Genomic DNA, 14,703 nt, shown 5'->3' on the forward strand with positions numbered 1-14,703 from the left:
GGGAGTCAGGGAAAAAGTCTGGACCTGCTTAAGCGGCAAGAGACAAATGTTTCGGGGTGCACAAGGAGAAGGGATTCAGATCACTGCCTAAATGAGCTCCAGAGACGGGTGTGAATCACAGCTATCAGCGCAGACAGCAGAGACGGGCATGATATGCTAAGGCTGCTCCTGCAGTCAACAAGAAACCTGTGTGCAAGCACAAGTCACTATCCACACCTCCTCTCCCAGAAGCCTGTGCAACCCACCACTGCCAGGATCCCGTGATCCAGGGACAACTTTCCTGGGAAAACACATGGTGCAACTCGGGCTGGTGCAACGTCACGCCAGCCTCCTCCACCACAGGCTCACCCTGCATTCCATACCCCTCCCCGCCCCTGGCCTCAGTGAGCCAGAACCCCCTAATCAGACACTTGTTTAACCCCATCCTGTCTGGGCGAAGAACAGATGCCAGAGGGCGACCCGCATGCAGAAGCACAGCCAAATCCAAAGCTGAACCCCAGGAGCTGTGTGAACAAAGAAGAAAAAGGGAAATCTCTCCCAGCAGCCTCAAGAGCAACAGATTAAATCTCTGCAATCAACTTGATGTACCCTGCACCACTGGAACACCCAAACAGACAATGGATCATCCCAAAACTGAGGCAGTAGACTTTGGGAATAACTGTAGACTTGGGGGTTGCTTTCTGCATCTAATTTGTTTCTGGTTTTATGTTTATCTTAGTTTAGTATTTAGAGCTTATTATCATTGGTAGATTTGTTTATTGATTTTGTTGCTCTCTTCCTTTTATATATATTTTTTTCTTTTTTATTCCCTTTCCTTATTTTCGTTTTGGGAGTGTGTATGTGTATGCTTCTTTGTGTGATTTTGTCTGTATAGGTTTGCTTTTACCATTTGACCTAGGATTCTGTCTGTTTTTTCCTGTTCTTTTTTGTTTTAGTATAGTTTTTAGCACTTGCTATCATTGGTGGATTAGTTTATTGGTTTGGTTGCTCTCTTCTTTCTTTTGTTTTTTTAAATTACATTTTAATATTTGCATTTTAATAATATTTTTAAATTTTAATTATTTTATTTTATTTAGTTTTTCTTTCTTTCTTTTTTTATCCTCCCTTTTCTTCTGAGCCATGTGGTTGACAGGGTCTTGGTGCTCTGGTTGGGTGTCAGGCCTTAGCCTCTGAGGTGGGAGACCAACTTCAGGACATTGGTCCCCCAAGGACCTCCCAGCCCCACATAATATCAATCAGTGAGAGCTCTCCCAGAGATCTCTGTCTCAACATTAAGACCCAGCTCCACTCAATGACCAGCTGCACTTAACGACCAGGATGCCCATGCCAAACTAGCAAGGCAGGAACACAACCCCACACATTAGCAGATAGGTTGCCTAAAATCATAATAAGCTCACAGACACTCCAAAACACATCACCGGATGCAGTCCTTCCCATCAGTAAGGCAAAATCCAGCCTCATCCACCAGAACACAGGCAGCAGTCCCCTCCACCAGGAAGCCTACACAACCCACTGAACCAACCTTAGCCACTGGGGGCAGACACCGAAAACAACGGGAACTACAAACCTGCAGCCTGAGAAAAGGAGACCCCAAACAAGGTAAGTTAAGCAAAATGAGAAGATAGAGAATCACACAGCAGATGAAGGAGTAAGGTAAAAATGCACCAGACCAAACAAATGAAGAAGAAATAGGCAATCTACCAGAAAAAGAATTCAGAGTAATTATAGTTAAGATGATAAAAATCATGGAAATAGAATGGAGAAAATACAAGAAACGTTAAACAAGGATCTAGAAGAACTAAACAGCAAACAATGATGAACGACACAATAAATGAAATTAAAACTTCTCTAGAAGGAATCAATAGCAGAATAACTGAGGCAGAAAACAGATAAGTGACCTGGAAGATAAAATAGTGCAAATAACTACCACAGAGCAGAATAAAGAAAATAGAATGAAAAGAATTGAGGACATTCTCAGAGACCTCTGGGACAACATTAAACGCCCCCAAAGTCGAATTATAGGGGTCCCAGAAGAAGAAGAAAAAGCACTGAGAAAATATTTGAACAGATTATAATTGAAAAATTCCCTAATATGGGAAAGGAAAGAGTCAATCAAGTCCAGGAAGTGCAGAGTCCCATATAGGATAAATCCAAGGAGAAACATGCCAAGACACATATTTATCAAGCTATCAAAAATTAAATACAAAGGAAAAATATTAAAAGCAGCAAGGGAAAAGCAACAAACAACATACAAGGAAATCCCCATAAGGTTAACAGCTGATCTTTCAGCACAAACTCTGCAAGCCAGATGGGTGTGACAGGACATATTTAAAGTGATGAAAGGGACAAACCTACAACCAAGATAACTTTACCCAGGTGGGAGGGAGACGCAAGAGTGAGGAGATATGGGGATACATGTACATGTACGGCTGATTCACTTTGTTATAAAGCAGAAATTAACACACCATTGTAAAGCAATTATACTCCAAAAAAGATGTTAAAAAAAAACAAAACATTACTCTACACAGCAAGGACCACATTCAGATTCAAGAGAGAAATTAAAACCTTTACAGACAAGCAAAAGTTAAGAGAATTCAGCACCACCAAAGCAGCTTTACAACCAATGCTAAAGGAATTTCTATAGGCAGGAAACACAAGACAAAGAAAAGACCTACAATAACAAACCCAAAACAATTAAGAAAACAGTAATAGGAACATACATATCGATAATTACCTTAAATATAAATGGATTAAATGCTCCAACCAAAAGACACAGAAAGCTGAATGGATACAAAAACAAAACCCATATATAGACTGTCTAGAAGAGACCCACTTCAGACCTAGGGACACATACAGACTGAAAGGGAGGGGATGGAAAAAGATATTCCATGCAAACGGTAATCAAAAGAAACCTGGAGTAGCAGTTCAAATATTAGACAAAATAGACTTTAAAATAAAGACTATTACAAGAGACAAAGAAGGACACTACATAATGATCAAGGAATCAACCCAAGAAGAAGATATAACAATTATAACTATTTATCCACCCAAAATAGGAGCAACTCAATATATAGGGCAAATGCAAACAGCCATAAAAGGGGAAATCAACAATAACAAAATAATAGTAGGGAACTTTAACACCCCACTTGCACCATGGACAGATCATCTAAGATGAAAATAAATAAGGAAACACAAGCTTTAAAAGACACATTAAACAAGATGGACTTAATTGATATTTATAGAACATTCCATCCAAAAACAACAGAATACACTGTCTTCTCAAGTGCTCATGGAACATTCTCCAGGATAGACCATATCTTGGGTCACACATCAAGCCTTGGTAAATTTAAGAAAACTGAAATCGTATCAAGTACCTTTTCCTACCACAATGCTATGAAAGTAGATATCAATTACAGGAAAAAATATGTAAAAAATACAAACAGATGGAGGCTAAACAATATGCTACTAAATAACCAAGATATCACTGAAGAAGTCAAAGAGGAAAGCAAAAAACACCTAGAAACAAATGACAATGAAAACACAATGACCCAAAATCTATGGGATGCAGCACAAGCAGTTCTAAGAGGGAAGTTTATAGCAGCACAATCTTACCTCAAGGAAAAATAAAAATCTCAAATAAACAACTTAACATTACACCTTAAGCAATTAGAGAGAGAAGAACAAAAAAACCCCGAAGCTAGCAGAAGGAAAGAACTCATAAAGATCAGATCAGAAATAAATGAAAAAGAAATGAAGGAAACAATAGCAAAGATCAATAAAACATAAAACTGGTTCTTTGAGAAGATAAACAAAATCGATAAACCATTACCCAGACTCATCAAGAAAAAAAGGCAGAGGACTCAAATCAATAGAATTAGAAATGAAAAAGGAGAACAACTGACATTGCAGAAATACAAAAGATCATGAGACATTACTACAAAGCAACTATATACCAATAAAATGGAAAACCTGGAAGAAATGGACAAATTCTTAGAAAAGCACAACCTTCCAAGACTGAACCAAAAAGAAACAGAAAATATAAACAGACCAATCTCAAGCACTGAAATTGAAACTGTGATTAAAAATCTTCCAACAAACAGAAGCCCAGGACCAGATGGCCTCACAGGCAAATTCTAACATTTAGACAAGAGCTAACACCTATTCCTCTCAAACTCTTCCAAAATATAACACAGGAAGGAACACTCCCAAACTCATTCTATGAGGCCACCATCACCCTGATATGAAAATCAGACAAAGATGTCACAAACAAAGAAAACTACAGGCCAATATCACTAACGAACACACATGCAAAAATCCTCAACAAAATACTAGCAAACAGAATCCAACAGCACATTAAAAGGATCACACACCATGATCAAGTGGGGTTTATCCCAGGAATGCAAGGATTCTTCAATATACGCAAGTCAATCAATGTGATAAACTATTAACAAATTGAAGGAGAAAAACCGTATGATCATCTCAATAGATGCAGAAAAAGCTTTTGACAAAATTCAACACCCGTTTATGATAAAAACCCTCCAGAAAGTAGGCACAGAGGGAACCCACCTCAACATACTAAAGGACATATATTACAAACCCACAGCCAACATCATTCTCAATGGTGAAAAACTGAAACCATTTCCACTAAGATCAGGAACAACAAGGTTGCCCACTCTCACCTCTATTATTCCACATATTTTTCGAAGTTTTAGCCACAGCAATCAGAGAAGAAAAATAAGCAAAAGGAATCCAAATCAGAAAAGAAGAAGTAAAACTGTTACTGTTTGCAGATGACATGATACTATACATACAGAATCCTAAAGAGGCTACCAGAAAACTACTAGAACTAATCAATGAATTTGGTAAAGTAGCAGGATACAAAATTAATGCACAGAAATCTCTTGCATTCCTATACACTAATGATGAAAAATCTGAAAGAGAAACAAGGAAACACTCCCATTTACCACTACAACAAAAAGAATAAAATACCTAGGAATAAACCTACCTAAGAAGACAAAAGACCTGTATGCAGAAAACGATAAGACACTGATGAAAGAAATTAAAGATGATACAAACAGATGCAGAGATATACCATGTTCTTGGATTGGAAGAATCAACATTGTGAAAATGACTATACTATGCAAAACAATCTACAGATTGATTACAATCCCTATCAAACTACCACTGGCATTTTTCACAGAACTAGAACAAAAAATTTCACAATTTGTATGGAAACACAAAAGACCCCGAATAGCCAAAGCAATCTTGAGAAAGAAAAGCAGAGCTGGAGGAATCAGGTGCCCGGACTTCAGACTATACTACAAAGTTACACTAATCAAGAAAGTATGGTACTGGCACAAAAACAGAAATATGTATCAATGGAACAGGATAGAAAGCCCAGAGATAAACCCACACCCATATGGTCACTTATTTTTGATAAAGGAGGCAAGAATATACAATGCAGAAAAGACAGCCCCTTCAATAAGTGGTGCTGGGAAAACTGGACAGCTACCTGTAAAAGTATGAAATTAGAACACTCCCTAACACCATACACCAAAGTAAACTCAAAATGGATTAAAGACCTAAATGTAAGACGAGACACTATCAAACTCTTAGAGGAAAACATAGGCAGAACACTCTATGACATAAATCACAGACAGATCCTTTTTGACCTACCCCCTAGAGAAATGGAAATAAAAACAAAACTAAACAAATGGGACCTAATGAACCCTAAAAGCTTTTGCACAGCAAAGGACATCATAAACAAGACAAAAAGACAACCCTCAGAATGAGAGAAAACATTTGCAAATGAAGCAACGACAAAGGATTAATCTCCAAAACTTACAAGCAGCTCATGCAGCTCAATATCAAAAAAACAAACCACCCAATCCAAAAATGGGCAGAAGATATACAGACTGCCAACAAACACATGAAAGAATGCTCAACATCATTAATCATTAGAGAAATGCAAATTAAAACTACAATAAGATATCATCTCACACCGGTCAGAATGGCCATCATCAAAAAATCTAGAAACAATAAATGCTGGAGAGGGTGTGGAGAAAAGGGAACACTCTTGTGCTGTTGGTGGGAATGTAAATTGATACAGCCACTATGGAGAACAGTATCATTCCTTAAAAAACTAAAAATAGAACTACCATACGATGCAGCAATCCCACTACTGGGCATATACCCTGAGAAAACCATAATTTAAAAAGAGTCATGTACCACAGTGTTCACTGCAGCTCTATTTACAATAGCCAGGACATGGAAGCAACCTAAGTGTCCATCGACAGATGAATGCATAAGGAAGATGTGGCACATATATACAATGGAATATTACTCAGCCATAATAAGAAACGAAATTGAGTTATTTGTAGTGAGGTGGATGGACCTAGAGACTGTCATACAGAGTGAACTGAGTCAGAAAGAGAAAAACAAATACCGTATGGTAACACATACATATGCAATCTAAAAAAAAAAAAAAAAAAAGCCTCTGAAGAACCTAGGGGCAGGACAGGAAGAAAGACACAGATGTAGAGAATGGACTTGAGGACACAGGGAGGGGGAAGGGTAAGCTGGGACGAAGTTAGAAAGTGGCATGGACATATATACACTACCAAATGTAAAACAGATAGCTAGTGGAAAGCAGCTGCATAGCACAGGGAGATCAGCTTGGTGCTTTGTGTCCACCTAGAGGGGTTGGTTAGGGAGGGTGGGAGGGAGACGCAAGAGGGAGGGGATATGGGGATATATGTATACATATAGCTGATTCACTTTGTTATACAGCAGAAACTAACACACCATTGTAAAGCAATTATACTCCAATACAGATGTTAAAAAAATAAAAATAATAGGTAGTAGGTAAATTCATAAGCCCTAAGGATTTGAGATGAGGGAATAAATTTAATTAGAAAGCATACAAATAGTCATCATAAATTGTAGCATAGTCAGACAGAAAAAGACAAACATCGTATGATATCACTTATATGTGGAATCTAAAAAAATGATACAAATGAACTTATTTACAAAACAGAAACAGACTCACAGATTTAGAAAACACACTTACTGCTACTGAAAGGGAAACGTGGGGGGAGAGATAAATTAGGAATTTGGGATTAACATATACACACACTACAATATATAAAATAGATAACCAACAAGGACTTATTGTATAGCTCAGGGAACTCTACTCAATATTCTGTAATAACCTGAATGGGAAAAGCATCTGGACAAGAATAGATATATGTATATGTATAACTGAATCACTTTGCTGTATACCTGAAACTGATACAACATTGTAAATCAACTATACTCCAAAATAAAATGAAAATTTTAAAAATTTAAAAATAAATTAATAAAAAAGATAAGAGCACATTTTAAAATTTCTTCCATTTAAGAAAAGAAAGAGCATAACTCTAAAGTGAGGAAGCTAACAAGATTAGCAAAAGAACACTCTGGTTCCTCTAAAGAAGGATGGATCACTACCAGTATGCTGAATGCAAAATAAAATATCTCATTACTGGTCTTTACTATGTAGGGCTAAATAAGACAAAGGATCAGGTCATTTCTAGAAGTAAGTTGAAAGGAAAGGGCATAGAGAAGTGAGGAGAGGGGAATCTAATTTCATTGTCAGAACAGTGAACTTTATGCAAAAAAAAAAAAGCCAAAATTCTCTATAAAACAATGTGGGTGATGAGGGAGCCCACCAGCACAAACATATCTAATTTGACAAAAGGGGAAGGAAACAAACTTTGATTAAATATCTGTCATGTATTATTTTAAGAAACAACATTCAGTTTATCTGAATATAGTCTTGTTTTCAAGAACGAATTTTACTGTCCTCTAAACAACTTCCTTTAAGTCTTACCATTTTTTCAGTCTCCATCGCATTGTCAGATGATTCTATCTGCATTTGTATCATTAAGTAGGCACTAACTACCACTATGAAATTACATTAAGAACTATGTGCTCTCAACTTTTTAAAGTATTTTGGACAGTCTTCCACCCTGAGAATTTTATAATGTTCATAGATAATATCAAAATGTGTCAATATCTCAGCAAAGTGTTTTTTCAATTCCTGTATATTTTTGTTTCATAAATGAAATAGCATCATATTTTTAAAACTGACCCAGTGGCTCTGAGAGATAAAAAATGCCTCAGTCACTGGTATAATCAGTTGGAAATTGGCAGAATCATGAATACTTCAAGCAATACTTTCATGATTATAAATTATACTGAGATCTACAAGATTTGAGATACACAAGTTGTTTTCAGTACCAATGCTTTACATTTATTTCAATACTTACGTTATACTCAGACACGACTCCTTTATAAATTTCATAAAACTCTTCAACATTAACTCGATCCATGTTGAACTGTATTAAAAAAAAAAAAAAACATAAGCCAACCAACACAATAGAATGAGCCACACTTAGCACTCAACACTTATGATCTCTTGGATATATTTCCTTTAAAATGTAAACCTTGAACAAATTAAACAGTCTTTGAAGAAAAAGTGTTAAAGTGTTAAAGTTCAGATCATCAGTAACAAATTATTGTTTATCAAAAATAAAAAATTATTTATAACATTTGAGTACTTAAATATATCAAGCATTGTTCTAGGTCTTGTAGGGTACATCATCTTATTTAATCGTAAAAACCACCCTACAAGGTAAGTAATGTTAATAGCCCCCATTTACAGATGAGGTGAAGACTCAGAGGGGTTATGCAGCCTTCAGTACTTGGCATTCCATCTTAAGCAGTCTGATCCCACTGATCGCACTCTCAACCACTACACTCTACCTCGCTGAATAAAACCTCATTCCTGATACAGAAATGACTTATGTATCTATACAATGTAATGTTGTTTATCGATAGATTAGTAGCACAAATAAGAAGCACAGGGAGATCAGCTCTATGCTTTGTGACGACCTAGAGGGGTGGCATAGGGAGGGTGGGAGGGAGGGGATATGGTGATATATGTATACATGTAGCTGATTTGCTTTGTTGTACAGCAGAAACTAACACAATATTGTAAAGCAATTATACTCCAATAAAGATGTAAAAATAAATGAATAAATAAAAATAAATTTTAAAAATTTTTTTAAAAAGAAATATTACTAAAGAAAAGTTCTTCAAATTTTGTAGAGGGGGCTGGAAAAAATACCCTTTTCCTCCCAAGCATTCAGAAAAATCCCTAGTCTGGCTCATAATAAAGCACTGACACCATTCATCTGGAAATCCTACTCCTCTTCAAAAAGCATTGTCAGAATATGCTAATAAGGTAAACCTACAAAGATTCATTCTTATCCAGGCTGGATTCAAACTTAGAAATAAAATTTCATTAAGTTCTACCATCTCAAGAACCAGAACCTTAAAGTTTTTAAAAATAGCCTCAGACTTCCCAATTTTGTTTTCCTCCCTACTCTGCTTCTTTATTGTTGCCATGATTGAAGATCACTAAGAAGTTTCTGTCTACCCAAACAACAGTTCAAACTAGGAAGATTTATTTTCATAGGCGACATAACTATTACATGGAGGGAATTTTGTTTGATTTCAGTATATTATTTGATATTCATACAAATTCTTATATTACTAATACCATAAAATAATAACAGAAAATATAATTTATTAAATACCTAGTAACTTATACTGGAAATTCTACAAAGTATTGTGTAGGGTTATTTTATTTATTCCATGAAATAATCCATTGAGTCAAATAATATTCTCATTGCCTAGCTGAGAAAACTGAAGATAAGAATGCTTAAAATTTGGCCAAGTTCACATACCTAGAAAGCAGAAGACACATGATCCAGAAATAGAGCTTTCTGATTCCAAAAATCACGACACGATTGCCACTAAACTACCATGCCTCCCCCATAAGTTCAATTGATTCTTTTTTCTAAATTATTTTTTTTTTCACTGAGCACCTACTATACAATCACTATTCTAGGTAGTAGGCCTAGAGTTAGATCAATGATTAATTCTAAAATTTCCACAAGGATTACTACTTAAGGAGGCTTAAGTCCCATAACCCTGTGACTACATCACCAAGTTAATACTTTGAGAACGTTTTGGCTAACAATTTCATTATAGTCCTGGGTAGGATTCTTCAATTACTAACTTCCTCATCAGTCTCCAAGTTGTGCCTGATAACTGTAAACTAGCTGATATTTCTGACCTTTTCTCAGCTTATTATCATTCCCACCAATCTGGGATACAAAATAGGCAGAACCTCAGTTACTGCCCTGACCTCTGATTTTGGGTGATCCTAAGACTTCAAAGAAATCAAAAGCAGTTCCTTTTCAGAAAAAGAGCAAATAAATTATATTGGTAAGAAAATTCTTGCCAAAACTGGCATTTCACTGTCATAATAACACAAACTTGCTGGCCTTCAAAAATTGAAAAATGTAAAGATAGACTAATTAAAGATGATTTTAAACCCTAGAACAACACTAACAATTTTTTTAGAGGTATAAGTAATAAATCGACAGTGGATATAAAATGGAATCATTGAAAAAATCCCCATTAATGCAAGAAAAAGAGGAAAAAACAAAAAAAAAATTGTAAAATGTAAATTATTAGGTTCCTATAATAATTTGTGCCCAATTTATTGTCAAATGCACTGATAAGTATAGCACAAAGATATAGGACTCTATAGAAGTTAATATTGTTTCTTCAGTGAAGGGTTTCCTAGAAATGTGCCTGCAGGGCAATTTTGAATGATTGTGAGCTCCGGAGATCCAGTGGTATGACTGCCAAGAGAGGGGCTGAAATGTGCTAACTCCAAAGAAGATCCTAAGAGAAACTCCAGAAACCAGCAAAGGTGCTGGAAAAAATCTGAATTGATACTCTTCTTAGTCACAAATCCAGACAACAGAAAATTCATTATAACTACTTGGCTTAATTCTATATTTTGTTTGGAGGAACTAAATGTATTGTTTCAGTCTGCATTTATTTTGCAACTAAAGTTCCAGGAATTATATAAATCTGCTTTATAAGCTTAAATTAGATGTACCATTGGAATATTAGTTCTCTTAGTGAGAGATTATATAGGTAAAATCAGTTCAAAAATATTTTTTTCTACAAGGTTATCAAGTTCAATAAATATATCTTTTTGTTTTTAATGCATTGAGTTCACAAGTGCACAGAGAAAATTCAGTGTAAAAAATTTTCAAGCATACTTCAAAAAAAACCACAGTTCCTTAGTAAGTTATGACTCATTGCAAACTACCTACCATCTGCATAGCTGAAATTTCAAAACCTGCATCTCGGATAGCCATCAGAATCTTTCCCAGCAGTCCTGAAAATACAGAACAAATGAGTGCAAAAAATATAAAATTTCTAAGGCATTTTAGTTTTAGATAAATGCAAATTTTCTATATCAAAGTACTTTGCTTACATTCTATAGGAAGGAATCACATATTTCTGAGGGAAACTAAACCCCTAGTACTGTAATCCCATTTTATTCACTTAGTGAAGTGCTTTAGGAACACCAACAATGATCTTGAAGATTATGCAAAAAACTTTTAAGTTACTATTGCCTGTAAGGACCCTGAGGGCTAGTGATGTAAAGAATATGAAAATCAAACAATTAAACTAATATTACCAAAAAAAATTGAAATGTTCAAGTACCAGATACAGAAGGAGTTCACAGGAGGAGTTCAAACACGGAGAAATATCAAATTATAACTGAAGAGGGGAACAGAAGCTTCAAGGGGATATGAGAGCATGAACTGGCCCTTAAAGGCTATAGGTAGATGGCATTATATAGGGACAGAGGTATAAAAAGAGACAAGGCATAATTCTGGGAAAAATGTGAATATGTGTACACAATAGTGAGAAGTCAAAAAAGAAAAAGATAAAAAAGGAAAAGAGATTTAATTCAAATTGATAAAGGCCTTAGATGTCAACGTGAGGAATTTGGTCTTTATCTCACAAATAGCAACATTTATAATGGTGTTTGTAGACTCTGGACGTCTAGAACTGATTTCTGAGATTCCATTAGTCATCTATAAAAATCTCGTAAGTTTCTTCTTTTCAAGTGAACTAAAATTCTCTCTCTTTCTCTCTCTCTCTCTCACTCTCATACACACACACACACACACACACACACACACACACACATTCCATATTCTGGATCATCTTGATGTTCACCTAATAACCCCAAAAAACCAAGTAGTATCAGTGCCTGAATGTGCATTTTTATTTACTATCTTACTGCTGCCAAACAGGCTATTTTAACTGTAGCTGGCTGAGGGATGGAAAAAAAAAAAAAAGACAAGGACAAATCTATTTCTTAAATGATATGTTTGTATCAAGTGAAGGCCAAATGATACCATAATATGCTGTAGAAACAAAGGTTTCTCAGAAATTTCAAGAGTAGAATAGGCCTGGTGGTGCAGTGGTTAAGACTCCAAGCTCCCAATGCAGGGGGCCTGGGTTCAATCCCTGGTCAGGGAACTAGATCCCACATGCATGCTGCAACTAAGACTTTGCATGCCCCAACTAAGGAGTGCACCTGCTGCAACTAAGACCCGGTGCAACCTAATTAATTAATTAATTTTTTTAAAAAAGAGTAGAATAGGCCCGTGCCAAACTCAGAGCACTTAGTACCATATTCATGTTGAGCTTACTTATTAAGTTTCAGCAAACATCTTTTGTCACATTAATGTTAACTTAAATTTTATCCATTTTATAGTTTTGTTTGTAATGAATTTGTAAACTGTTTCAGTTATACAATTTTATGTGCAAGCGTTTATATTTAGGTGTATATTTGGACATATTTAAGTTACAGTATAATTAAGATATTTTATGTCAACACTGGGAATCCATGAGAAAATTTTTCCTTCCAAAGAAACACTGCCAAAAGAAATGAATCACTGAAAATGTTGAACAGAAGAATACAGGATAAATACAGTATTAGAAAATACCAGAAAACTGTAAAGGAGTAATTAAAATTAGAGAAGGGGAAAAAATTTAATTTTTTGGTTTAACAGTTTGAGAAAAAAAGTTCATACTGGCCTCATACCACATACAAACATTAATCCTAATGAATTCAAGGTAAATGTAAAAAGATAAAGGCAATTGATTAGAAAAACATATAGGTGATTTTACTCATGATATAGGTAGCCTTTTAAAAAGGAAAGAAAAAGCCTGGTTCCTTGGTATAAGCTTCAAGTCCAGCTCTGGATAGACTCACCCTCCTCCAATATGCAATCTTTCTTTCATATCTTTTTCCATATATTTATTCCTTTCTACTTGGTCCATTTTTCCTCTCACCCTCACCATCAGTCCACCTTCTCTTTCCTCAGTGTCTTCTGAAGCCCTGAAGTTTTTTTTTTTGCAGTACGCGGGCCTCTCACCGCTGTGGCCTCTCCCGTTGCGGAGCGCAGGCTCCGGACGCACAGGCTCAGCGGCCGTGGCTCACGGGCCCAGCCGCTCCGCGGCACGTGGGATCCTCCCGGACCGGGGCACGAACCCGCGTCCCCTGCATCGGCAGGTGGATTCTCAACCACTGCGCCAGCAGGGAAGCCCGCCCTGAAGTACTTTGAACAGTTACCTTTATGCCCTCAGTCTCAGTTACCCCACCACAAGCTCTTACTTAGAATTTAATCTTCATTTTCATTTACCTGCAATTGTAACAAGTTAAAGGCTTGCCTCCTTTTCCCCCTTGCTATGAATTTAAATTTTTGTGTGCCAACCAACTTCATACGTAGCCCAATATGATGCTATTAGGAGGTGGGGCCTTTGGAAGGTGCTCGAGTCATGAGGCTGGAGCCCTCATAAATGAGATCAGTAAAGGCGGAGATTTTAGAGGATTAATAAAACAAGATCCAATTATATGATATCTATAAGAAAGCAAGTTTAAATATGAAGACACAGGTAGGCTGAAAGTAAATGGATGGAAAAAGGTATACCATGCAAACAATAAGTATAAGAAAGTTGTCATGATTATATTAATTTCAAATAAAGTAGAATTTATGGCAAACAGTATTACACAGATAAATGTCCCAAGACACATTGGGAGACAGTACTTTAGACAAAGAGCTAAAAGAAAACGGATATTCATGGCAAAAAGAGCACTGAGCAAAGGTACAGAGAGGTAAAACAACATGGTTCTTTTGATGAGGGGAAATGAGACAGGAGAGATCATAGGAGAGGTGGTAGAAGCCACTGATAGAAGGATTTTTGGACCACATACAGAGGTTTGAATTTTATCCTACAGGCCAGAAGATCCCAAAACATTTTGTTCTCATGGACCCCTTAGCTCTTAGAAAATATTAAAGACTCTAAAACACTTTTATGTAAATAGGTTATATTGATAAATATTTGTTGTATTATAAACAGCAAATTTAAAAATATGTATTAACTTAAATATAACAAAAAATATTTACATTTTAACATAAATACAATTTTTATGAGAAAAATGACTATTTTCCAAAACAATTAAAAAATCAGTGAGAAGAGAGATATTGTTTTACATTTTAAAAAATCTCTAATGTCTAATTTAATGAAAAGCAGCTGCATTCAACTTTCAACCTGCTGTTATGTGTTGTTTGCTTAAAGTATATTTAGTTGGAAAATGGTGTAGTATTTTAATAGCCTTTAATATAATTGTATATATTCTTCACTTGACAAGTGGTAGTTTCTCAAAAGCTCACTGCAACATATAATTTCAAACTTCTACCAACGACCTTT

The 14,703-nt window shown here is 35.8% G+C and overlaps 1 protein-coding gene across 4 annotated transcripts in view; it reads right to left on the bottom strand.

Annotated features, from left to right (window-relative positions):
- The window catches only part of NME7 (NME/NM23 family member 7), a 255,564-nt gene that overhangs the window by 142,133 nt on the left and 98,728 nt on the right, over positions 1-14,703 (bottom strand). For all 4 annotated transcript variants that reach the window (XM_059050588.2, XM_067030356.1, XM_067030365.1 and 1 more), the window contains exons 8-9: positions 11,241-11,305; positions 8,310-8,378 (exon numbers count right to left, since the gene is read on the bottom strand). In XM_059050588.2, coding sequence (XP_058906571.1) covers positions 8,310-8,378; positions 11,241-11,305 — 134 coding nt within the window. The remainder of the gene's footprint in view (positions 1-8,309; positions 8,379-11,240; positions 11,306-14,703) is intronic.

This window comes from Kogia breviceps, chromosome 1 (assembly GCF_026419965.1).
Source record: "Kogia breviceps isolate mKogBre1 chromosome 1, mKogBre1 haplotype 1, whole genome shotgun sequence".
Lineage (NCBI taxonomy): Eukaryota > Metazoa > Chordata > Mammalia > Artiodactyla > Physeteridae > Kogia > Kogia breviceps.